The sequence below is a fragment of the Catharus ustulatus genome, chromosome Z, assembly GCF_009819885.2.
Source record: "Catharus ustulatus isolate bCatUst1 chromosome Z, bCatUst1.pri.v2, whole genome shotgun sequence".
NCBI classification, from domain to species: Eukaryota; Metazoa; Chordata; class Aves; order Passeriformes; family Turdidae; genus Catharus; species Catharus ustulatus.
The window spans coordinates 12261586-12288315 of NC_046262.2; the positions used below are offsets into that span (position 1 = coordinate 12261586).

Consider the following 26730-nt stretch of genomic DNA (forward strand, 5'->3'; position numbering starts at 1 on the left):
TACAAGGGATACTCATTGCTGATGCTCCTCCAGTCATGTACCCACACCCCTTCCCAATCCATTCTCTGGTTTCCTTTTATTTTGTGTCTCTTGTTCTCTCTGAGGACTGTGGCAATATTGCAAACCCTGACATTTATCTGTTATTTTTGGTTTTTTTGATACATGCAACTGTGTCCGTTCCCACATGTGCTTCATGTTTTATGCTTGTCATCTCATTTTGCACACAAGTACGGTCAGCTGTAATTGCTTAACAAAAATATACGTGCTAATACAAAGCTAGGAGGAAAGTGCTTACATTGCTGGAGAATACAAAACTAGGAGGAAAGTGCTTACATTGCTGGAGTTACTTGTTAGAAAGCCTTTAAACAAGTTGCAGAAGATAGTGGTTTACTGTAGAATTTGCTGAAGTAACTAAAACTTTAAAAAATGTTAAGGACTAATGTACTTGTCAAATTCTGTATGGCACATGACTATTACTTGGTAATAGCAGGCACCTCTGCAACAAAAGAAGGGTAATGAAAGAGATATGTAGATACACTTTGCCCTAATTATCTTGACATCTTTATGTTATGTTTCAATGCTCTCCCTTTCCCTTCTTGAATCAAATTTTTGAATTGCATACATTGTTTCTGCTGTTTCATGTCTTTCCAGCTAGAAACATTCTGAAAAAAATTTTTTTGCTAATGATTTGTTAGCAAGATTAGACATCTGTTAAAAGTATTAAAATGTCAGAGGCCAAAAACATTATTTTCTTTGAGAACTGTAATGAATGTTTGCCTGTATGTATAAAAACTTCTTTTCAACCTTCAGTCATTTTAGAATACTTGATTTAGTATTACAATTCAGGGTTATATTCCTTTGTGGAATAATATATGGAGGGCAAACTTGCAGAGCTCAAAGTTAGGAAAACAATCTTTACTGGTTAACTGAGCATATTTATTTTTAAAGACAAATAGAATTGCTGGTGCAATCTTACTATCCCTTTCAGTGTAGTCTGGTTTTACATGAAATCCTAAAGCATCAAAGCTGGATAGAGTTGGATGAAATTTGCTCTTTTGTTTTCATTTTTGTCATTAAGGGGCAAATGATATCAGTCTTTGACATCTGTATGTTGCTGTGTTCATTTCTCTATGGGATGGTTGAAAAAGGGCAAAGACTGGTCAGAGTATAGGTACTTCATTGAGAAGGCTCTGTATGCATGATGTGAAATTAATAAGTCATTTCACTTGGAAAAGGCCCTTAAGAGCATTGAGTCCCACTATTTACAACCTTATATACAGCCTTAACTCTGCTGAGCCCACCTCTATACCATGTGCCATATCAGCACGTCTTTTAAATACAAACAGGCATGGTGACTCAACCACTTCCCTGGGAAACCTGTTCCAATGCTTGACCACTCTTTCAGTGAAGAAAGTTTTCCTAATATACAATCTAAAGCTATCCTGGCACAACTTGGCGACAGTTTAAGATGAGTTGTTTAATTCATGAAAGGTATGGTTTAGGTATGGATTCACAAATAAATGGTAAATAAAATCAGAGTTTTTGACCATAGGAAAACAACACAAATTCTGAGCTGTTATATGATTTGGTATCTATCTATAGATGTTTAGGGTCTTTACTTGCAAAACATCAAAGGCATTTGTTGAACCCCAGATCTCTTTCTGTGTTTTAGTTTGTATCCAACACAAAACAAGAGGGAAGAATTTCAGATTGAGAATAAAATGAAAAAACCCTACATTCTCAGATTAAGTTGGACAGCTGAGTAAAAAAAAGGGTATTTTGATGTTTGTATGTCAGTGTGATATTTCCTGAAGGGATGAGAGTGTTGTGGAGCCCAAATGAAGTTTTTCCAATTTGTTTAAATTAGCTTGATATTGTAATGTAATCTTTCTGTAATTTTTTAAAGTGTGAATATTAACAATTTACGATGTTTTTGAAAGTGCCCATGGTACTTCTTAGACAAAAAATGCATGATTTTAATTGCTTGTTAATGTTTAACAAATGCTACAGAAGATTTATTTCCTGATAGCCAATTTACATTTAATTCTTTACACATTCCCACATACTTGGAAAATTTTGTGCAGTTGGATGCACAAAATATGTTTTTTAGTATTAATAAACACTCCCACCGAAGAGTTGTAAACTGCAGTCTGTTCGTAGACTTCAGGATATGCATAATTGGCTGGAAGTGACAGTAGTTTTGAACCAATTACTATGGCTAAGTGTAGGCCATTGCGTACTGTGTTCAAATATTGTAAGAGGCATGTTGTTGGTATTTGAAATCCCCCTTTGTTGAAGACTCGTTTGTAGAGGGAATGCCTCATGTGACTCCTCAATGACTGACTAAATCTGTACATCAAAATAACCTTGCAATAATTATAAATCTCATTAAACGAAGATTCTCTGGCTTTTGAACCAAATTTAGAACAACTATTCTTAAGAATAAACAACATTACTAGTTTGTGTCTCTTACTTACAAAGTAGCCCATTAAAAGAGCCTTAGTAAGGTACATAGTCAAAAATCTGAAGATAGATTAACTGAGGATTCTTGTGCAAGCTTAAAGCAGTGTGATTACATTTCGTGATCACACTCTCCTTTTTTATTCTGTAAAATTGTGTCTCTTTTAATGCATAGTTTGGATAGAAATGAGTGAGCATCCGGCCATTGTTTTCTCCTCTTACTGTTCAGGGTGATATTCTAGGTCTGATTTTGCTGCATGTTGTTCAACCCCCCCCTCTGAAAAGATATGCCTGTATTCATATATTTTGTTTTGTTCATCACTGCCATAAATAAAGGACTTCAAGGTCACTAATCTGCCTCTTCTCCTCTGTGTTTCAACCCTCATTTTACAGAGGGGGAAACGAGATACACTTGCACTGGAAACCTTTAAGTCTTGAATGCTTAATTTTACAACTATATAAATTAGTTTTCTTTTATGAAAAGAGGGCAAATGAGAGGCATAGTTACGTACGTATTAGGAATCAACCTATCACAAATTCCTTTGTCTCTGTTTCTGTCTTTTTCCTTTTTCCCTTCCTGTGTTTCCACTTCCTGTCTTGGAATCTTAGTTGAGACCTTTGTTTTTGGTTAGGAAGTGGGAAAGCTTGATTTGACAAGACCATTTAAATTTAATTTCAGGTTCTTCCCCTAGTAATAGAATTTTTAGGTATTTTACTGAATAGTTACTTAAGTGAGAAGTGATCTCCGTACAAGAACAAAATGTGAACTTGAAGGTAATTTCAACCTTTCTTTAGGATTATCAGCAAAACAGACATAATTAATATGAAACATACATCATTCCCATACTTGGATTTTATTGTACCTAAATGGAACACAAACCTCACAATATATGAACTTTGTTCTATTATGTAAGCCATGAATTCCATCAGGAGTTAAATTTGGCAAAAGTAAATTCTTCCAGTCCTTTTCAGTCCTTTCCAAAGTATGTATATTTTATTTTAGTAGTTTTAGAAACTGGAAGTCTGCTTAGGGGAGTATTGAGAACTGTCTTGGAATGTATTTTTATCTTAACCAGGCATAACTACCTTTGTTCAATGCTAGTGGGAGTTTTCCAAGAGTGCTGATGCTATGTAAATCTCTGTATAATTAAACCTATGAAGAATTCAAATTTTGCATTCAAGCTCTTGTTATGAAAGTGCATTCTGAAACAAATATAACATTTTTAAAAGTCTGTTGGAAATACTTAGCTACTGTACCTCCTAAAAGTGCAGGGGTATCTGTTTAGAATAAGGAATGGCAGCAGAGATTGAAAATGCTATTAAGTAATGTTTGTCCTGTTTGTTTCATTTGTAATTTGATTCGTAGTTGTGATTTATTTTGTAATGTTTTGTTTCTTTGGTGAACAGGTACATACAAAGTTCCACTGCAGGCAAGCCCATGCTTCAGGCACTGACACTTCATGTTTGACATTTTCCTATGATGGTACTGTTCTTGCCAGCCGAGGAGGTAGGTGATTGAAAGAACCCTATGTTGAATATAAGATGGTTTTAATGAAATGAAATGGTTAATTAAAAAAACCGTTTGAATCACGTAATTGTTAGTTGCAATTGTTTGTGGTGGAGAAAAGGTACTGAAATCATATACTAGTGATTCAAATACGAAGCGTTTCACAATTTACTACTTTTATTTGATACACCATGCAATACTATGTTCTTGAAAGAACATTTTGCAGCAATTAAGAAATATTTTAAGATAACTTTTATTTTACACAGTTTCTGATCTGTGTTCTTGTCTAGCAGTAATAATACACGGAAAGGAAATCTTTAGATTAATTAAAAATAAAAAATGTCCAGTTTTGTTGCTTAGTTCTGCTGTGGAAGATTAGTGCCTCTCAATAACACTGTCTCTCTTCTTGGAGTATTTATTGTGCATACAACTTTCTTAGGCAATGTCATTTTCTGTCCTAATTGGATTTTTTATCTAATCTGTATTAAAAACATCATAAGTTGATGACTGGATTTGACTTTCCAAGACATACTTGAATGGCAAAAGAATTTGGTACTGAAAAAAGGCTTGTGTTGTAAACTTCAGATAAAACTTTTAAAACTTTTAAAAATGAGACTTACATAATAGAATAAGACTTGAGAAGGCAAAGATGTCTTTGAGGACTCATTCACTTTATTATTGGGATAGGATGGTGTCTGTTGAAGACAACTTTTCATGCAGAGATTTGTCTGCCCAGTATTTTGCAGGCAGGTGCAAGCATACAAGCCAAGCTGTCTGGATGGAAAACAGCTGTAACCAGAAGCTCTGTGTGTGCATTACCATTGCCCCAAGGCCAAATAAACAGGCTTAGGGAGAGGCAATATACATTAATGTCGGCTAACACTGTCCCTAACATATGTTTAGGACATCTGGTCAGTTTGGTACATAGACAGAATGAGATTATGTACACAAAATACCAGAATATAGGTATTCACAGATGAAAAAAATTCTGAAGCATTGAACCTGTTTCCTAGCTGAGTAGCTTGTATTTTCTTTGTGTCCTCCCTGTGCCCCGTCACTGAAGAGGGTAGACTGTCTGACTGATGCATGTTGGTACAGTGAAATCCAGCTGATATTGGGTGCTGCCTCATGATTCCTTGTTTGACTTGCCACGTTGCAAAGATTCCAAATGTTGTTTCCCAAAACACATCTTTCACAGTAAGGACTTTGTAGTCTTATCTTTGAACACCCTAGGCATATGGATGCTAATGACACTTGTGTTGTTTCGTAACTGCTATTCAGGGTCCTTGGTCCAGAGTTCTACTGCCACTCTACCTATCACGAATGGGTTGTAAGTGCTGGGGTAAAAGCTCTCAAGCTTTTTTGTCCTTACTGAACCAGACTCTTATTATGTGGGGACCTTCTCCTGCTTGGAAAGTATGTGAATTGTGTGTCTTTCCATTCTGTACTAAATAAAATGCTGCATCTGTCTGCCAGTGATTGCACCCAAAAAATTCACACAAACATACTTCAGGAAACTTAGAGATAAACCTTGGTGTGTTTTTAAATATATAAGTATTAGCAAACAAGGCTAATACTTAGTGAGGGGTATTCACTAGTGCTGTCTTGAAACCTCCATTTATGTAAATTCTCTTCGGTTTCACATTTATGAAAGTAGATCACATAAATGACCTTTTCTTATTTTTACTGCATGTGGCACTTTTACTTGCCTGCTCTTCCTCATCTGTCTCCACTTTTTGTCTCGTGTTAAACAGACTTTCATATACTCAGGTTTTATCTACCACATTCTGCTCTAAGCTGTATAAAATGTTGATTGATTGTTTGCAGAATGTAAGGCTGCACAGAAATTTGGCCACTCAGTGTGGATAAAAGTGCTACCTTTGTCTAGCGTATTAAAAAAAAGAGTTCTGTGTGCACTATGCTTGAAAGTAAGAAGGATTCATACCTTATTTTGACTTGTTTGGTTAGTGCTTTAATGTGAGTATTGCTTTGGATCTGTACCAACAAAAGCAGATGTGGATCCAGCATTTGTAGATTAACACACCTGCCAAGTGCTGAGGATCAAAGAGAGGATAGTTGTTTGGGGCATGGGAACTTTCATTGAAAGCCTGATGGACTTTCCTGCATCTGATGTAGATTCTGTGTTGGATATGAGAAGATGAGGCATGGCTCAGCTGCAGGCACAAGGGAAAATGAAAACCTAAGGAGCTGCTTATGAAAGTTCCCAGTCCTATTCTTGTTGGATATTAGGTAGTAACTTGAGAGAAACTTAAGAAGGTGATATTTCTGCATGCTTGAAACCATGAAGGATAGTATTTGGGGAGCATTTTCTTTGTTTAGCAGGGAAGAGATAAGAATTAGTATTGGACTTGAGGTCTAACTAAAAATTTTAAAAATCTTCTTTTGACTCCTGCTTTCTTGTGGGTTTTTTTTTCTTTTTCCTTGTATTTCTTTCATTTTGAAATTGGTTTAAATGATAGAAACATGCATGCTCAAGGGTTATGTAGCAGCATGTAAAGTGACTGTTCTGTGTAGTGTAATAACATATTGCTCTTTGTAGTAAATTCAAACATTGGCATTTCAAAAATCAGATGGGTTTTTGTCAAGCTGAACACTGGTGTTCATTCTAACCATGCCAGAAATATATTTGCTGGTTTTAATAAGCATAGTTAGCTATATGCAACACTTGGAGCTGAAATGGCTATCCTTCTAGCTATATGTTCATATGATCATTCCATATGTTTAGAAAGATGTCTCTCACATATGTAGTATAAACCTTCAACTCAGAGTTGATAAACATATTCAGGTAAGCTTGTTATGCTATGTGTTTCCTAAGCTGTAACTTTTTAAAATTCCCGTTTCCTATGTTTCTTTGCTTCCCTCATTGACTTCTGTGAACAATTTCTGTCATCAAGCTTTGCTTTCAACATAGGACCCCCTCTTTTTAAATAGAGTGTTGCTGACTGTAGGCTTTGTGTACTCCTGGCAGCGCTTTTGCTTCTTTTGGGCCTATTCACATTCATTTGCTTGTCTTCCTGGTCAGTATCTTCTGAAAAGAAAATAAAAAAATCTGATAAAATCTTTATAGTATTAGTACTTTGCCCTTATTTTGACTGAAGGGCATTTACAAAATGCCTATCTTTGCTCACCAAAGACTTTTTCTAGGACCCAATTGTTACCTCTTGATAAATCCAGTACTCAATACCACTGGCATAGCAGTGTCTTGACCTGATTGTGTCAGTCTTAAGCCTGTTTATCAATATCCTTCTTTTTAAAATGGCAAAAAATAGAGTTTGAAATGCTACTAAAAAGCTATAAAAGCTTTAAATAATCCTGCCAGGCTTTGCCATCAGGAAAAAATACTGACTGATCTGAGCAGACTATTTTGAATATTCATACTGAATAGCACAACTTCTGTTTATATGCTTTTGTTTAACTATTTTTGCTCATGTATAAAGTAATTAAAAACAGACCACTACTGCTGCAGCTCTGTTAAAGAAGCTTCCTAGGGCATTGATAGAAGGACCTACTGGAAAAAATCCTTGGTGCTGAGGAGAGTTAATATTCTGATCTTAGTGACAGTGATTTTAACTCAAAACACAAATTATATATAAGAACCAATTTGCATTTGCACACTGATAATTTTAATTAGGAAAGTGAATTGGAGGAAATTCTTAATAATAATAAAGTTTCACAGCATTAGCAAGTCAAGTCATTCAGCTAGCATTTTCCTCTCTCCAAATACTTACTCTTCTATTTCTAAGCTATTTCAATTTAAGACAATGCTGACTTGACTACTAGAGTCTTCTAAATTTTTTAACCAGCCGATTACACTTTTTTTGCTAGCAAAGGAGCTATAGCTACATGTCTGAGTGCATTTCTCCTGCTAAAACCTGGCAGGACTACAGCTTGAAGATCATGTCAAGGCTCATTCCACTAGGAACAGAACAGCCTTGGCTGCTAGCCGTAGATCTGTCCCTATCCAGGAGATTTGCAAAGTGGCCAAGTGGTGTCCTTTGCATGCATTTATAAAGTGCTGGTGCTTTAGATGTAACATCTTGACGATAAGTGGGGATTTTTTTCTTGGTGGTGGGAGGGAAAAGGGAGGGCTCATTTTACAAGACTAAATGCTTTGAAGTACTTGGGATGGAGTCTACTGGGAAACAATAAGAAAACAGATATTCCCAAAACAGGGACTTGACATTTTTCTTTCTTGTCATTTTTTAGCTTCCCAATGAACAGAAATATACTCTGCTCTAGACATCATTTATTTAAGTTGTCCACTTCTTAAAAATATTTTGTAGTAAAGAGTTATCCTAGTCTTTAATATAAACATACATGATGTACGAGGCCACACATTACTGCTTTCCCTGTAAAGGGCACTGCTGGCCTTGATTTCTTTTGTTACTTCTTTTAAAAACATTTTATTTCCAAGGCCTCCTTTGAGGTCTTCAGCTCAAAGGGGCTATGAATCCACAAAATACTTGTAGATAACCAGGTTACTTCCCTGCAAGATTTGTACTTTGGAAGGAAGCAGATCTTGCCTCCTAGGTCAGAAAGATTTTGTAACTTTTTGTCTAAAATTAATCTCAGGATATTTTAAAGGATATTTTTAAAGAGAGTTGTTGTTTTTACCCTTGAAAGTGCTGAGGCATTGCTGTCAAATGCTAGGATATGTCTAGGTGCTTGAGTGAGGTACTTCAAAGCTCAAATTCTGTAGCTCATCTCATGCTAGAAATATGTGTTCCAGAAGGACGATCAGAGCAGAGATGTAGAATCTCTGAGAATAACTAACTAATCTCTTTTTTTTACACCTGTTCTCACTTCATTAATATGTCATAACTTTTCAAAAAGGAAAAAACAGCCTGACTTTTACTGGCCTACCCTCACACCATGTTTGTCAAACACAGATGAAAATTACTACAAATCTCTTGCTGTAACCTTGATTTTGGATTTTATGGCTAAAGGTAGTGTGGTGAAAAGGTATCATTATAGCAAGTGTAGTTTCACTTGCTTCCCTTCACCCCCTTCCCTGAAGATTTCTGACTGATTCCAGGGCCTCTTCTCCATACTGAGATAGCAGTTTTTTTGCCTGCTAAAGAAGGGGAAAGAGTTTCATGTGTTTTTCATTCTTCCCGATTACTTTTTAAGGACAGGTAAAAACCACACATATAAAACTTGTTTAGTTTTTTATCTAGACCACTCATGGCAACATTTTTAATTTCTTTCGATATCTTGAAAGTTACATTTGCTCCTACCTTACAAATGCTTACAAACACAGAATAAATTAGTGATTGAGTAATCTGATTCCACTGTTTGTGGAAGTGGTTCTTGATAGGAGGGATTGCCGCAATAGAATTAAGCCACTGAGGAGAAGTTTCTGGTACACTGGAGTGCTGCATAATGAGCTTCTCAATCTTGCACTGTCATAACCACTTACCAAGGAAAAACTTCCAAATTGTTCCCATTTTGTATGCTTCTAGTATTTAATTTTGTCTACTTACCTCTGAATTAGAGAGTGAAATTTTCTGACATGCGTAAGTTCTTGATTTGAATTATTTATTGCTAACCTCTGTCTCTTTTGTTTCATAGGAGATGATACTTTGAAGATATGGGATATTAGACAATTTAAAAAACCTCTTAATTCAGCAGATGGACTGCCCAGCTTCTTTCCAATGTAAATATTCTATTTTATTCCAACTAGCAGAAACAGTATTTTTGCTGAATGGGAAGGGGTTCTGCTGGAGTTCTTATTCTCAGTTGTCACTAGGTCCACAACTGTGCAGAAAGGACTCCATAAGGAGGACTGTGCAGTGACAATTCTGCTCTGTTTTAGGGATTCATGTTGCTTTAAAACATTTGTGATATTTCAGTCTCATATGTCTTAAGTCTAATTAGATTAGTAACATGTCAGGAGGAGGCCCTTATGTGTGTAATGAGATGTAGATGTAAACCTCATTCTTATTTAGTCTATGATTAATTAAAAAAAAGAACTGAATGAAAAGGTAGACATAACATGAAGGTATGTGATGTGAATTCAGGTTACAGTATCAGAAGTGCTGATTTTATTTTACTGCATAGTGCTAAGTATTGTTTTCAGTATTTTTATTGGTCTGATTTGCATTTCTATAGCTGAAATGCAGCCAAATGCCCTAAGTTTGTAAATTTGAAATAAGATCTTAGAAAGACAAGTTATGGATAGCTCAATCTTAACTGCAATTTGTGACACAGAGGAAAAGTAAACAGAAAAACATTTTTGACCAGTGCATAAACACACCACCTTGCATCATTGAAGAATGTACTGTCAGCAAAACCAGATTTCGGAATTAGTACATTTTTTTACTTACTGATGACAGCCATATTTTAAAGTACTTTTTTTGGTTTCTCATATTGAAAAGCTTGGAAGACTTTTGAGTGGAGGAGAATTTTGCTGGGAGGAGGATTTTTATTGAATCTGCCAGTTTTGCACATCCTGTAACAGATAACTCCAGTTGATAACTACAGCAATAGATGACAGCTAACAAAAGACTTCTTTAAGCTTTGTCTGGAAAGGACTAACAAATAGAAAAAATTATTTTTAGGAATGCAATTTATATCTAAGTTTTCAATATGTTAAATGTTTATCTGTCCAATAAGATGCTTTGTTCTCTTCAACAGGACAGACTGTTGTTTCAGCCCAGATGATAAAATCCTTGTCACAGGCACCTCTGTTAAGAAAGGTGGTGGCAGTGGGAAGCTGTTTTTCTTTTATCGTGAGACCTTCCAGAAGCTGTATGAGATAGAAGTTACAGATGCGGTATGTATTTTAGTTTAATCATCTCTTCAAATTATTAATTAAATCAAATTTATATGCTTCTTTTCCCTTATATGGGTAATTACCTACTACTGTGATTTTCCTACTGCATGATTAAAATTAGGGCAAGAGTAACCTGAATAATTGTTTCAATTAAATTAAAAAAAAAAAATCATAGGACAAAGTGTTTAAGCAGTTGAGCTCCCTTCTCTTATGTTAGCATTGCAGTTCTCAAGAATTTTATGTGAACTCTTCTAGATCTGTGAAGTGACGCACAAATCCTAAAATATGTAGATGTTTATGTTGTTTACTTCAGCAGTTGCGATGATGAAATGCCTTATTGTGACAAAACTCATTTTTGTCCGTGAGACTGGATTAGTGGTTACTCTAGAATGTGTTTCTAGCTAAATGCAACAATTCGTTGCAAAAAGGAGGCATAATTAAGAAATCCATCAAAAACACCATTCTCACCAGTTATTATAAAAACCTAAAGCTGTGAACCTGTAACACTGAAGGGTCTGTGTATGGCTTCAACTGACCACCTTTGTACAGAAGGGACAAGCTCAATACCATAAATATAAAGGTCCTTTTACTCTTGTGTAAACTTTTGGGTGAGAATAAACAGGAGTGGGTGAAATTAGAACAGAATTGCCACAGATAAGTATGGCAATATATACTTATGTCCCTTTGGTTATTGGAGCAATTTAATCCCTTTGCTTCAGGATACCATTTTCTCCTTCTGCATTTTTTATAAGCCAGCACAACAGGCTTTCCTAGCACAGCAAGCCAGACCTCATTCTGCTGGATGTTGTTTATACACCACTATGTATTTGCTTTTCTTTTCAAATCCTTCTTTCTACTTTAGTCTATCCCAAGGTAAAATCTGTTTACGGATGGATTTGTTATATCTATAATTTTGGTGGCAGCCATCTTGTAAATTAAAAATGCAGAATTCTTATCAGAGCAGAAAACACATGTTTTTCTCTGGAGCAGAAAAACAGCTGTTTTCATCTTAAACATATAATCTAAATACAAAGGGATTTGATATGACTTTGGAAGCTCTACATAGTACTAGATAATTTCTCCAAATACAGCAGAAATTGGCTTTTGTATTTTTCTCCTATGTAGCATACCAAACCACAAACCAGACTTACCTCATGAGAATTTCTAGGGGATTTTTATTTTCTGATACACACCTTATAGCCAAGTATTTATAATCTTTTTCTGAGAGAAAACATGAATGCCTCGATATCTCCTCTGAAACTTCATGGCAGAGAAAAGGGAAACAACTACATAAGATAAAGTGTAAGAAATAGATTTTTGAAGGAGCTCTCCTGTCCATGGACATGGGAAACTATGGGAATGGGAAAAATACATAGGAAAAATAGTTTCATAATTCCATTCGTTCACAATTAATTTGAACTCCTCAGACCTGAGTGTTTGGAGGTGGTCCTGATGGCATTTCCTTTAAGTAGTGGTCATGTCAGTAACAGTGTGCAGAAACTTCAGCTGAGCTCTGAGACTGCAAGGCGGAGGACCTTGGTGGATTGTGTATATCCAATAGCACTTAAATTATGAGAAATACTGCTCACCAGTCTTTTTTTTTCCATTTAAAGAAAATATTATTTTCATTTGGTAACTTTGTCTTCTAAGTCTTGGAAATATAGGGTCTGTTTACATGCCAAAATAGATTGTGCTACAGGGGAGTCCACAAAAGGTGCCTTTGCTCTCAGTTTCTCTCAGAATCAAGAGCTAAATTTCTGTTTTTTGCTTAAAAATGCAAAAGAGACATGAAACAGAGACCCAACAGTAGGAAACTGTCAATAAACAACTTCATTTGGGCCAGTAATATAGTAAAATAGCATGTGTACAAATCTAAGCAGGTTCATAATTTTATACTATAAATTTGTATAGGTGCTGATATTTATATGGTACTTTTTAAGACTGTAGTAAATCACTTTGGTCTATAGAGTTTTAGTGCTGCTGGTTTTCTTCATTTGTAGTTATAAAATTTAAGACTATCATTCTTCTACTTTGCACGTAGTGGAAATGAAAATAATGGAACTAATAGGTGAAGAATTGAGACAAATACTGATCTTATGACATAATTTTCAGTGAGTCAGCACTACCAATACCTATACAACGAGTCTGTCTAACTTAAAACTTTACATATCTAAGGAAAACACAGTTTAGCATGTCAATCTGAATCTAAAAGAAGAAAAATTCTTATAAGTCATCTTACAAAATAAAAGCAGTATATTTTGTCAGGGTCTTTCTACCATTTGTATCTTTTGGCTTTTTCATTAGTGTTCTTGTTCTTCTAAAGTTACTGTGTTTGATTAAATATAAATGCAAAAAGGCATGCTAAAAGCAAGTGAATTTTCGAGAAGCTGGCTTTTATGTTTTGTAAGCAGTAAATGCTGTTTGTTGGAAAGATCATTGGTCTGTAAACTGGGAGATTAGTATCTTGTGTGTAGTTTATCTAAGTACTTTTTCAGCAGTACAGTAATTACTTTCTTTCTACCAGCTAGTCCCCTAGTTTCTATTTCTTCCTTATACTCTCAAAAATAGCAGTTAGTGTTTAACATCAGTGTAATTAAACACATCATGTTATCCAAGACTTCAGTTTGTTTTCTGCAACTAAGTGTTATAGTTATTTATATTTTCCATGTTACCTGTTTTGGTTTTTTTAATGCATTTTAGTTATGCCTATATTTAGTTATGGCTATATTTAAAGTTGAAATTATGCTGTGCTATATGTGTACTAAAAGCACAAATACACCAGTATCTGTCTCTGCAGAGTCTGATCTGCTCGCATTCCTAATGAAATAATTTCACTGATTTCAGTGAGATTTAGTCCATATTGCTGAAGAAAAAAGGCATCTTTAGTAACTTTTTGAAGGCAATTGTATAGCAGTTTAGTAGTGGAATGTATATAATCAGAATAACAGAAAATCTACTGTGAATAAAAAGTATAAACCATTCATGTGTTACTTTTTTAATTTCACAAGGATTTTTTAAAGGGAAATGCCAGAAAGCCTAGAAAATTGAAGAGCAGCAAAGAGCAGTAAACATTATCTTAAACCTCCTTGGTAAATAGCCAGTGAAATTGGCCTGTGAGTGAACTTAGTGGGTAATGAGAAAATATTTAATGGGAATGTTTGACCAAAGCTGTGTCTGGCATTCCATTCCTTCATACCACACAAACCTTTTTTCACCTTTTCTTTCAAGTTTTCATGGGAAAATCCATTACTGCTTCAGAGCTGCTGGAGTGAAACCTTGTGGTTTTACTAATGGACTAACAGTCTGATTGGTTTCTGCTGTTGTGGCTGGGTGTAGAGTATTAATTTGCTTTTTTCCTCTAGTATTAGTGGTTTTTTGTTTCTCAGCCACAATCTGTGCTTAAACAACTGTGTTGTTGTGTCCACTCCTGAATGCCACACCCCCATGTAAACATTGGGACTTTTGTAGAATTCAAGCTTCTTAGATTAATAGCAATACTTTTGGAAGAAAACTAATGTCAAAAGAGCTGGAGACCATGGCTGGAGTTTCTGACCAGTAGCTGGAGGAGATGTGAACAGGACAAAGACAAAATTGTTAGTGCTTCTCTGACCATCCTTTCTGCTTCCAGTGACTGCTATTTTCGAGACATCTTGATGCAGATAGAGGAATTTTGCAGTTAATAGCACTCAGTGAATTTTTTTTCATGAGTTTATCAAGGAGAGAAATCACCCATGCTACAGGTCATGGCAGGGTCCTTTCCTTACTGCAGATTATATCAAAATTACGTCAGGTTGGGAAGTCCTGCTTCTGCTGCTCTCATAAGAAGCTGATGTTCTCTGGGGAGTACCCCAGCCTTGCTCTGGCTTGGTGTGTACAGGTACAATTTGAGATTTTGAGCGCTTTGTACTGTCATAATGGCTGTATTTACTAAACTGTACAGAATTCCCTCTTTTTAATGGAAATTGAAAAAATTCTGTTATGAATGTGCAGCCTTTTCATAGTTCTTCTGTCTCTTCTATCTTGTCAGTATTATTTATGAAAGGTTCTTCCGCTCTCACCTCATTTTATTGATGTTCACAATAAAATACGTTCATTAAACTTTCTCAATTTGAGCATTAGAGGCTTATTTAGTCTGAAATACATATAAATGCATGCAGAACCTTTCTTCACTCTGTTTACATGAATAAGGAGACTTGAACAGATGGCAGGAAACAATGCTGCCAGAATATGGGGGGTACAGAACTTATGTCCCAGAAACTCAGAGGCCATTCCCCTTTCTTTTTGTCAGGTAGTGTGGGAGGGAGGAAGACCTGTAGCTGCTGTGGAATAAGGTCTCATCTTTGGGATATGCAGTGTGGAAGGGAAGGGAGATTTCACTGCCAGATGAAAGGCAGGGAGGGTTTATTCCTAATTCATGCTTTGGTTATGCAAGCATGGGATCTTCATGGGAACCAGTTATAAATACCTAGTGTATGGGAAAAAGAATTGGGTACACAACATTTCCCCCAGTGTCAGTTTAATTTAAAATAGCTGTGGATAGGCACTTGAATCACTCTCACATGTCTGTCATTCATTTGGCTACTTCCAACAAATCACCCAGTAGTTATCCTTATTACAGACAAGATTGATCTTGGCAGCACTAGAGTACTCATTTTCCCCATATGGGAAGGACAAGTATTACACCCCATGACTGCCAAGCAAGAATGGGCACTAAGAAGGAAAAGAAAAAACAAGAAAAAATTTTAAAAGGGAGAAAGAAAGTAAGTTGTGTAGTTACAGGAATTGCTGATTTTTAATGAAAATTGAAGTAATAATTTAATTTTAAAATGAGCCGGGACGATTAGTGTGTGTACATTACAAAGCAAGATGCGCAAGTTTTTAAAATATCCCACAAAATCTTGTAGGTAAACAATAATCCAAAACCCATAGATTTATGGCTGTTTTGGGAAGCCTGTTTCTATTAAGAAGATTCTTGAATATTTTCTTAGTTTCTCAAATATAAGTAAAAGTTAAATTGCTAAATATTTTGGAAAATACCTCTAAGGGATGTTTCAGGGAGGTCTTCTGAGACATACTATAAATAAAACTTCTTTTTAGATGAAAGAGTGGAAAAGAAAGAAGGAATAAGGAATATGAATCTTCCAGCATCCTTGTGCATGGCTGCAGGATTGCAGTATTTCTTTCTTTGACCTTAAATAATAATTTACTATTTATAAGGTGCAATAATATACAAAAGGGCTTTTCCACTGTGGCCCATTTAACTGAGATTTAAAGCTTTTGAATTTAAGAAAAATAAATTATTTTAACTTCTGGAAGACATCATCATGCAACTTCTTTTTTGGTGTTTGGTTTTTTTTTAAAGACATTTGTTTTATTTTAAAGGAAAATCCTTATTTTCCACAATAGATAAGTTAATACAGTATTCAAGGCCCAGTAAATTTATGGGTTTTTAAAAGTGAACAAGAAAACCCTCTAGTATAAGAGGTGAATCACAGGAATATGTTTACATATAGTGTGGTGACCTGCCAATTTTTATTTTCTGCTTCCATATATATAAGGACTATGTGGTCCTTCCCTTTGTGTATCCTGGAGCAGCATGTATTTTGTTTTAGGGGAGCTGTCACCAGAGGTTTGAGGTATGCAAGAGCAATAAATTGTGAGGTTTTGTCCCTGTAACAGGGAGTGGGAGCATACACGAAGGTTGTCTCCCTTAGTTTTATGATATATGGAGATGAAAGTGTGGCTGTAATTTTAACAGACCAGGTGTTTGAAAATGCCTGACATTGCAGTCATAAGGGAAATAGGTTACCACCTTGATTAAGTTACTTTTTTATTCATCAAAAGAGGAAAATATGGTTCAGTGGCTCCATGCACTTGTAAAAATGTATTTTATGGCTGTACCTTGAAACTTAGGTGATACAGCATTTCTGTTTCTGAATAGAAAATTGTAAGTTTTATCCATTTCTGGTTCCTTTTGTATTGAATATTTCCACACATTTTCTAAGTCATGTTTCACAAGGGAAAGACATTAGTATTCTTTCCTCTACTACTGTATTCTCATGAGTATTTTAAATCTAATGATAGCAGGTCACTACATTGTAGATACTCCCTAAACTCCCACCTTATTTATTGTAGTTGGCTCTTTTCCTTGGAAGAGATCCAGGGGAATCATGAACAGGAAGGTTTCTGCAATTGAGGTTTACAGTACATTTTTAAATATAATATTAGTATATTTTTATTATGTGAGCATCGTTTTTTAAAGTAAGAGCGTACATAATATAAACATGTAAGTGTTGACTGTATTTTTGCTCAAAAAACAAGATGGATTTGTTATTCAGCTTGGCAGACATTTGAAAACGGCATACTTCTAAATCTGCAATATAACTTTTTTATTATTATTTAAAATTTGGCAATTTTGTAAGAGTTACACAGTTTTATCCCCTCTTCTGGTGCTTCTAGGAGGCAGACCAAGTGTTTCCAGGTAGAGCAGCACGGCAAGCTAGGTAGATGGGTGTGGTATCACCGATGTGCTCTAAGACACCAGTGGAAAGATTCAGAGTGTACAGTGGGAATTGGTGTGGTCTCTGAGCAGCACTATCTATAGAACTATCTATATTAAAGCATTGCCTTATAGTGCTAACTTTATTGATGCCGTTTGGATTCCACCCTGCATTTCAACTATCATTATTAATGATCTTTTGTTATTGTGTAGAAATGATGGTATTTATTGGTAAGATTGCTGTTATCTATGGATTAGAATTTTGAGTTTTTAAATTTTTTTTTAAATTTTTCTGTTAAATTCCAGTTGCATAGAGATGGAGAGAAATTATTTGCTAGTGTGGGTGAAAATGTGTTGAAACACTTGCTTAAAAGTCCTTAGGGCCTGTTTCTGAATTTCATGGAGTATGTGTGAGAGAAATGTTTTCCTTTAAGGCATTGAGATCTTTGAGACCGGAAGGAGTTACTCTGCTGCCTATAAGTTAGAATGCATATGGATCGTTCCTCATAATGAGATTTTTAATAGATTTTGGTTCATTTTCCTCTCTTTTCTCAAGTAGTGTATGCATTCTTGCTGGGATGTATAAAATGAAACATAACAGGTTTTTTTTTTGAGGTCCATGAAAACTGTGAACCACATAAAACATGTCTTTGAAAATTTGTACAAAGACTAGATTTGTATCTACTGCACAGCAGTCTAAATATTTGAAGTTTCTAAACAGTTCCACAACTTTATTGTAAAATAGAAAAGCTTGATACCCCCTGCTTTAATTTCTTTCCTAATTACAGAAATTGTTTAAAAGCTGTAGTAGCCAAACAGGGATGAGAAACAATCTTGTGGTAGTGGGCAGCTGTCTTCAGCAGTTGGCATATAAACATTTGATGTTTTATTCAAAGACATAGAAACTCTATTAAATAAATGGAGGTGTTTTCCTGAAATAACTTTGTACATTTCCCTTCTCCTATGGGGAGACATATTGCTGAAGTCAGAAGAACTTAGTGTGCAAGTCCGAGAACTATGGAAGATAAAGCTGAAAGACCGCACTGACATTTCATCCCTCTATCCAGCCCAAGGTTGAAATTGCTTACCCCTCTCAAATACAAATGTAATGTAGGCTTAGGTAACAGATTATGTTAATTTGGAAGGTAATTGCTTCGTATTATAAGCTTCCTAAGTAGTATTATTTATTACGTTTTGAACTCCTGTGCATTTAAAAGATACTGCGAGTGGTTCTTCACTGTAAATATGTAGGAGAGTTTTATATAGGAGAAAAGACAGAAAAGAAGTACTAGTTACATATATACTTGCACTGATTTTGACAGATGAGGCTTTTTTCAGAAAGACTGGAATTTGTGGTGATTACATTTAAGATAAATACTCAGTTCAGTCAGAAAAGCCTCACTTAGTGACTGCTGGGGTCACCTGTCCTTACAGAATCCACGACCACAGTCAGAATGTCATTTTACATGTTTGCTGTCTTCCCTGTTGACATGTCACTTATCTGACTGCCTGGACAGCCAAGTGCAGCGAATCCAAGCAGTGCTGTTCAAACAGAGCCCATCACATACCGTCACAGCCACTGAAGCAAAGCTTGCACATGGGAAAGAGAGCAGATTTGTTTAAGTTTTTCTTCTCCTGACCAAAAATATTTTCTTAGGGCAGCAGCTCTTGCTTTCACTTTTTTGTTGTATAGCTTTAGAACAGATTCTGGGGAATTATTTATTAGATTGTAGGTTGGAAAAGGGGCAAGCAATAAGGGCAAATATAGAGTTTTTTCTTTTTAACCCCTATTCAGTTTTAAAGTATCTCCAGAGCTAGACCTGATCTTTGAATCTAAGGTTTTCAGGATTTGTTGGGCAGTTTTAGAAATTTGTGTCTGGTGTATTCTTTCTGCACTAGGAGTACTCAGTATGATACTAGGATCTTGAACTGTGGAGTTTTATCTAAGTAGCACAACATGCTATAATATAGATCCTCATTGGTTTTCTGTTTTTCTTTTATAGCTATTTTGGCCACTGTAGGCTGTAGGGATTCACCTGACCAAATATAGATGTCTGCAGCTGATCCAGTCACCCTAGGCTCCTTTTCTAATCAACAGAGAAAAATAAACATATTCAGACTGTGATTTTATCCCATCCTAAAATAGATCTCTAAAATAGGTTAGCTGAAGTCCACTGCAAAATGCTTATTTCTCTCTGTTAACTTTAAAGGGAGACATTTGTAGACATTTAAAGAACAGATCTCCAAAGATTAGAAGTCTGGATGTGTTAAGTTTGATGAGACAAGTCCCACCTAAATGCTTTACTTCCCTCCGTGGGTGTTTATTGTCTTCTACTAAAGCACTGGAACATTTAATCTCTCTTTTCTGACCTTGCCAATAGCAAAGTAGGAGATAATGGGTTACTTTTGCATTCATTGATTTAAGGATTTTTGACTGTAGGCAATTTACAGGAGAAAAGCCTGCCACTCTATGAAAGGCTTGTGCTAGCTGTGAGCAAGCCTACGCTCTGTTACTTGCACCTGATTTCCCAACAACTGTCAAAACATCAGCAACTTCACCATGGAGTTTCTGAACTTCATCTAAATTGTAGCACTTTTAAGGAAACATCAAATGCTCATGATTTCTTGCTTTGCAGGTTAGAGATGTATGAAAACCTAGGATTAGTATATTTCCTTTCCATTTTCAGTATTTATCTGCAATTAGCAGTATTTTTTTCTTGTGGCTATTTGGAAGATCGCTTTTGATTTTCACAGTTTACAGGTGGAATGTTGGCTGCACATTCAGCACAAGGAAAGTACGAGTATTAGTTATATGTCAGCATCATTCAGTACCGATTTCCAGCTTCTGAGGGTAGTTTCATGTAGGGATGGAAGTAGACAGATGCAGTCTGCAAAGCAGATTTGTTGTTAGTGTTTTCATTTAAGTAGTTTGCACTAATAGCCATGAGAGGAGACAATAATTTAGTGAACTTGGCCTAAAAGTCTCATAGCTGCTCTTAACTAATTAGTCATACCTAGTGTTTTGGATCAAATGTACAAGCCAGTTGAAAGTCAAGAACAACCAGAAGTGAAAAGAAAGAAAAATGGAAAATGAGTGCATAACTGATACGGACACATGTTTTTCTTTCCTCTTTCCTTTATGGCAGAAGAAGATTTACTAATGAACTTGAAAAAGCTGGTACATTATCATGCATTATCTGAAAACACACTTTGCATGAAATGTTCATTTTCAAAGATAACTGCATGGTACTTAACCTTAAAGCTTAATTGTCCTTAGGGAGAAAGGGTAGTTTCCAAAGAAAACAGTGCCTGAGTGAGAAGCACTAGGACCTCCTGAATGAGAGAAAGGAAATTAAAGCATCACTGTAAAATATGGCCGCTTTAATTTACTTTTCATTTTGCAGTAGCAAGGAGAGAATATAGTCCTCTTGACCTAAGTGCTCTAGAAGTGTATGGTGATTCCTATTTATATCAAAAATATGAAAGTTATTGAAAATTTTTAGAAAATGGTGAAATCATTATCATGCCAGTCTCATTGCAGTTATGACCTCCATATGAATACACACATACATGTTTGTTTAATAAAATTTTGCTGACAGAAAAAGATTGACTGTTATCATAGGGCTTATTTATGTAAGTAGTTAGTGGGGTTTTGTCAGATCTCCGCTGAAGTGCACCAAATAAAATAAAATCAATGCTTTTTGTATAAGATCAACTCACAGATATGTAAAATGTTAGTATAGGAATTCAAGAGGGCAGTGATGGACAGAAACCTGAATCTTCCCTTAGTCTTTTGCAGCAGAGTGAAGAGAATAGAGGTGAATAATGCTTTCAAGAGACCTTCTTTATCGATGTTCTTGTTATTTTGTTACATAATGAGCAACCTCACATTTAGGTAGACTCAAAGATATTAGTAAGATTAAGTGACTGCTCATGCTCTGGAATGCTGCAGAAAAATCTTTTAGGTCTAAGATGTAATATTTATGTGAAGACTGTATGGGCTTTGTAATTCAGGGACTAGGAATACTTGCTGCATTAGCTCATTATTTTATTTTTTTTTCTTTATATGTTTTATCATACTGCATCCTCTCCAAAGCTTCTCACAATCTAGATAATCACTGCTAATGTGGGATCTCTAACCACTCATAGTCCCTCTTACTAGAAATTATTAACCTTTCTTTCCTTCCTGGTCTGTACTGACCCCTCTGAGACTGCACTTTCCATCCTGGGTCAGCACTATCCACACTCTAAAACTGAGTGTTTTTATCTGAACCGTGGGCCAGGAAACTGAATTTTGCCTTTGCTGTTGCATTCTCAAACCATCTTTATGAGCAAAGATCCAGGAAAATTCTTGCAGTCCTTGACATCAGTCTGTAATTTTATGACCTTACCAGCTTTAAAGTTTCATCTTAGTGGGTAAATTTTCCACTCCTATGCCACAAATCATTTAAATCTTTTCTTGCTGACCTTGTAAAATGCCCTCTTTGCGTTGTTTACTCCTGTCAGGGTGTTGCCCAAGTGCTCTGGACAGTTTCAGTTGAGGTAATTAGCTTTTGCTTGCTGACGAATCTGCTTCAGTTATCCTTCACTGTGCCTGTTAAACACAGGGATGTATTCCTAGGCCAGAATAAATGTCCCAATCTGTGTTGCAGAAAATTAGGCTTCAGTTTCTGCTGTTAACTCTTGTCAAAGCACTAATGCATGCTTAGTACCAGGAAGGCTGTGTGTGCAGTTGCCTAGTGAGCTCACCTAGATGGAGAATAATCTGACAGAAAAATTATTTGGTGTTTTTTACTGTTTACCTGCAGCAACAGGTCTGCTTACATGATTCAAAGGGAAATCAGAGGTGAGAACAGGGGTGAGACTATTTGGGAAGCACCCCAGAACAGCCTACAGATAATGACACCCACTAAATCTGTTCTAACCTCTTTCACAGTGAGAATTAAAAAGGTAAATTTGCAGTGTTTCTCTTTTGGGTAATATTTTTCATATTTTCCCTGTCTTCACAAAAATATTTTCACAATGTTTTCCCAGTATTTCCTAATGCAAGCTACTGTGTTGTATATGCAATAGACATTGCCAAAGACTTTTCAGATTGATTTAATTTGAAAAACTAAATGCTTTTACCATAGCAGAAGCACAAAACAACTTTAAAATCATTACTAGTAATTATCTTTTGTGATTTTCTTGTAATCACAAAACTGGCCACATCAGTCTATGGAAAAATTATTTTCAGGATTTTTATGACAGGCTTTCAGGACTTCATGCTTCAAAAGCATAGTGTCCAAAACATTAAGCCATCACAGAAATCTTTTTTCAAATGTTGAAGATGTTTATGTGATGATACATTCTGCATTTTATAATTCTTATTTGTTACAAGATATTTTCCATTTGCTAGGCTATGACCTGCGATCTTTTTGTTTTCAGAATCTACATAGGTTATTCTTGTTCTAAATGAAAGACAGTGATTTGGGGTTTGGGGTTGGGTTTTTGGTTTTTTTTAATGGTAGGGCTGGTTGTCCATAGAAACAGGTTGCTGAAACAGGCTGTCAAGTTTCCATCCCAGGAAATATTATAAAACAGGGTGATATCCTGAGCTGTCTGTAGTGTTTGACCATGCTTGGAGCAGGATTGTTGAATTAGTCATCTCCAGAGCTCTCTTCCAACCACAACCATTCTGGAGTTGAGTAAAATTCAGTGTCAGTAGGCGGGTACCTACCTACATGCACATGTAGGCAAAGGCAGGAAAACACTTCTTTGTCTGCAGTTAACATATTTGCCTGAAGAGCTGGGAAGTAGGAGCTTCTTTAAGATGGAATTTGATGTTTGGCATTTCCAATGACAAAGATGTCTACCTGAGTTATTGTAGGTGGAAGCAGTTGAGAAGTTAGAGGCATCAAAGAATAAACGCTTTTTAAGTGTCAATGATTTTTGTATGATAAAGATTCTCCTTACACTTCCCTCCCAGTATTAAGACCTAGCCTACAATGATGCCTTTGTTGTACAGTTAATTAGAATTTTGACTTCTTTAGCATTAAATGATTGGGAAAACTTTTTAGGATGTAGTTCAGGAATTCAGTATTTTGGTATTTTGAAGTACTGTCAGTTTCTAAAATAATATGAAAATCACAGAAGTGGTTTTTATTTTTTTTTACAAAGTAGATTTATTTGCCAGTGGATTGATAAAATTACTTGAATGTTCAGAGCTTGAGTTTGTTTGGTTTTTAACAAATTATATTCTGGGAACGTTTTACGGTTTCAGAAGATTTATAGGGCTACATTTAATGGCAGTTTCTTTTGCCTGCTCTGTAGCACGTGCCATGGTGGTTTTAAGTGTGCTGTGCATGTTTGACAAGTTTGAAACTCCGCAAACTCCATCAGTACTGAGCCACACTGTCTCAGGCTTGTTTTTGTTGGCTGGTATCCACTACCATGCTATAAAATACATTTACTTGACAGAAGAAAGTGGAGAACCACATTAACTACAGAGTTTTAAAAGGCTGGCTAACCACATGCAATAAATATTAATAAAAGAAAAGGCCACCCACCTTTGACCTTCAATACTTGTTACTAGATTTGGTGTTTTAGAGTTACTCTAGCATTTTGAGCATTACGTAACAGTATGTAAGACTATTCCTTAAATCCAACAACTTATTATCAACTCTGTGTCCTGTACTTCAAGTTTATCTCTAAAAATGTTGTTCCATAGTCGTCTTGTAATAAGCAAACCAGGTTTATTTGTGTCTGTAAGTAAATGGGAACATGTAACGCTGTATTTTGTGTGTACATAGAAGGAGGATACTTCGCCGGGGAACCTTGTAAAGAATGGCTGTTTGATTAATAAAACTTCACCTCACTCAGTTTTTCTTCTTAAAAGAGAATACAAAGTAGAAAAAACAGCTCAGGAGAGTGTCATACATCATCTTGTGGTAAAATGGAGTTCTGATTCGTGATGGCTGAATGGGCTTCAGAATTTTTTCAGTATTTTTAATGTTACATGCCTCCTAGCATCAAAAAAGTGGAGGCTGAACCAAACCAGAAATAGTATGGAACATGCAATAGGAAGTGGAGGGAGAGGAAAGAGAAGGCTAGAAAAGGGAGCATTGTTCCATGAAATACTAACAAGACTGTACATTTTGCAAGCTCTGGAAACATTTGTTACATAAGTGGCAGAAACCAACTTCAGCCTTGGACAACATCCATTTAAAGCATCACTGTCTGTCAAAAATAGATACTTTCTTTTGTGTTTTTGATGAGATGTTTTGTCCTTTGTGGCAGATTGTGCCCACTTTAGCTGTCTAGAGTCAGAAGTTTGAGTCTTAGAGTTTCTGTGCTGTCCTGCTGAATCAGACTGAGAACAGTACTCACATGGAGATTCAAAGTCACATGTAGAACAATACTCTTAATGTCTGAAAATGAGTTTTACTGCTGACCAGAAGGATGACAGTACTGTGAGACATTGGCTTCAAATACCAAGTATTAGTGTTGTGGGGAAGAAAGACGCAAGAGTGAAAATCAGCATCTCTTCCATTTCTGCAGTCAGCAAGCGAAAGGTCAACAGTCTATATGACAAGAAGGGAAAAAACAGATAACGTGATGAATGAAGTGGAAGAATAAAGAATTAAAAATAAGAGTACAAAAGTCAATGAAGGACTGAATCTCTGTATCATGTTTGAAACACTTAATTGTTCTCCTTCAAATCCCTCTTTAGCTTTCCATTTTTATTGTGCCCATAAAGATCCTGGCAGCAGATAGTATGTAGAAAATACTGGTTATCATACTGTCACCAATTTTTATTTCCTTCCCTACCTACATCCTGTTGTTGCCACTCCTTATACATTGTATTCTACTCTGAAGTTATTAATTCACATATTCAGATGCTCATTCACGTGTTTAGGCTTGGTCCTGCTATGGTATTATGCAGTCTTTGACAATGTGAATGTTAATTCTGAGATCCAGGTGAATGACCAAGTAACTGTCAATAACTCCCTATATTTCAGAGTGTTGTGCGTTGCCTTTGGCATCCCAAGCTGAACCAGATCATGGTTGGTACTGGAAATGGTTTAGCCAAAGTGTACTATGATCCTGTCAAAAGCCAGAGGTATGTAGCCATGTTTTATTATGGTTGTTTTCTCAAATTTAGCCTGATTCTGTGATTCAATGATTATACTAAGAAATGAGAAAAATTGGTTAGTAACATTTGTTTCACAGAGTTCTACTTATTCAACAGCAGTAGAAAGAGAAGAAATAACCCGAAATGTTTACTTATGAAAAATGACACTTTTTCCTTTGAGCTTTTCCTGTTGCAGTATGCTGGCTTTTCCACCTGAATTTTAGAAATGCTTCGATTTCTTGATTGTGTGAAATCTGCAGTAAGAACAACCACTCTTTCATCCTGTCTCTTAGAGTTTGCTGAGAAAGTGTTACTGAACGTGAATTTATTGTATTTAGTCATGTTCTTTTTAATGCGTATTTTCTTTCTGAGGTAAAAATCTTGTTTAGAAGCATCAAACTTCCATGCTAATGAAATAATACTGGAAGACCCAGTTTGACATGGAAACACATCCCCATCTTTCTTCTAGTCTTCCTCACCACCCTCATTTATCACATGAGGATTTTGCCTGTACATCTAAGGGAAAGGTGGTACTGATTTATCAGACAGTGATTTTCCAACCTGAGATGAAGGGGGCCTAAGTAGCCTATAAATACTTGTTTTGCAATTAATTTTCTTTTTCCTTCTGGATTGACTGGAGAACTGGGGCATGTTTCCTTCCTGTCAGCTGGGAGGAAATGTACGGTTCATTGATACTGAGCGGAATGAATAAAGTGTTCTTCCCACGTATGCACCATCTTTGTTCTGCTAAACAAAGTCCTTAACCAAACTGTGTTACAGTTCATGTTTTCTGGATACTCACTGTCACCTGGAAACTTGGGTGTGAAGATAAACTATGGTGTACAAGATTATCAGAAATCAGATTTATTTTTCTGGTTTTGGCAGTTTAGAGAACAAGAGACTGTACCACAGAGCCCTAGTGCAGTTTTGTACCTGGTTTGTTTCCTGGTATTTACCATGAGGTTTAAATCAATCTTGCTGCAGACAGACTTGTGCAGTTTTTCCTGCATCAGTGTAACAGGCACCTCTAGTTAAATAACTGCCAGCTCTGCTGCTTAGGAAGAATTGTACCAGGAGCAAATGAGTGCCCAAGTTTGGAGAGTAGCGCTTCCAATATGCACACTAAAGTACTGTGGACAAATGAAGTGTGAAATGAATCTTCCACCCTTATTTCTGCATGTCATATAAACTGCTCTATAACAGAAACACTATAATCTCTCTACTTTCTTTCACATGAGCATGAACAGGCAAAGATACACACATTCATGAATATTTAGAGTGCTGTATAATTTTGTTGAGACTGTCTTGAACAAAAACTGGTGTCTGTTTGATATAAACAGACTAACTGAACTGCT

General features: G+C 35.9%; 1 protein-coding gene across 1 annotated transcript in view; it reads left to right on the forward strand.

The window, feature by feature from the left end:
* WDR70 (WD repeat domain 70) overlaps positions 1–26730 on the forward strand; it is a 127226-nt gene that overhangs the window by 88683 nt on the left and 11813 nt on the right. Inside the window, exons 11-14 of the mRNA XM_033085319.2 lie at positions 3868–3967; positions 9560–9644; positions 10625–10763; positions 25263–25363. Coding sequence (XP_032941210.1) covers positions 3868–3967; positions 9560–9644; positions 10625–10763; positions 25263–25363 — 425 coding nt within the window. The remainder of the gene's footprint in view (positions 1–3867; positions 3968–9559; positions 9645–10624; positions 10764–25262; positions 25364–26730) is intronic.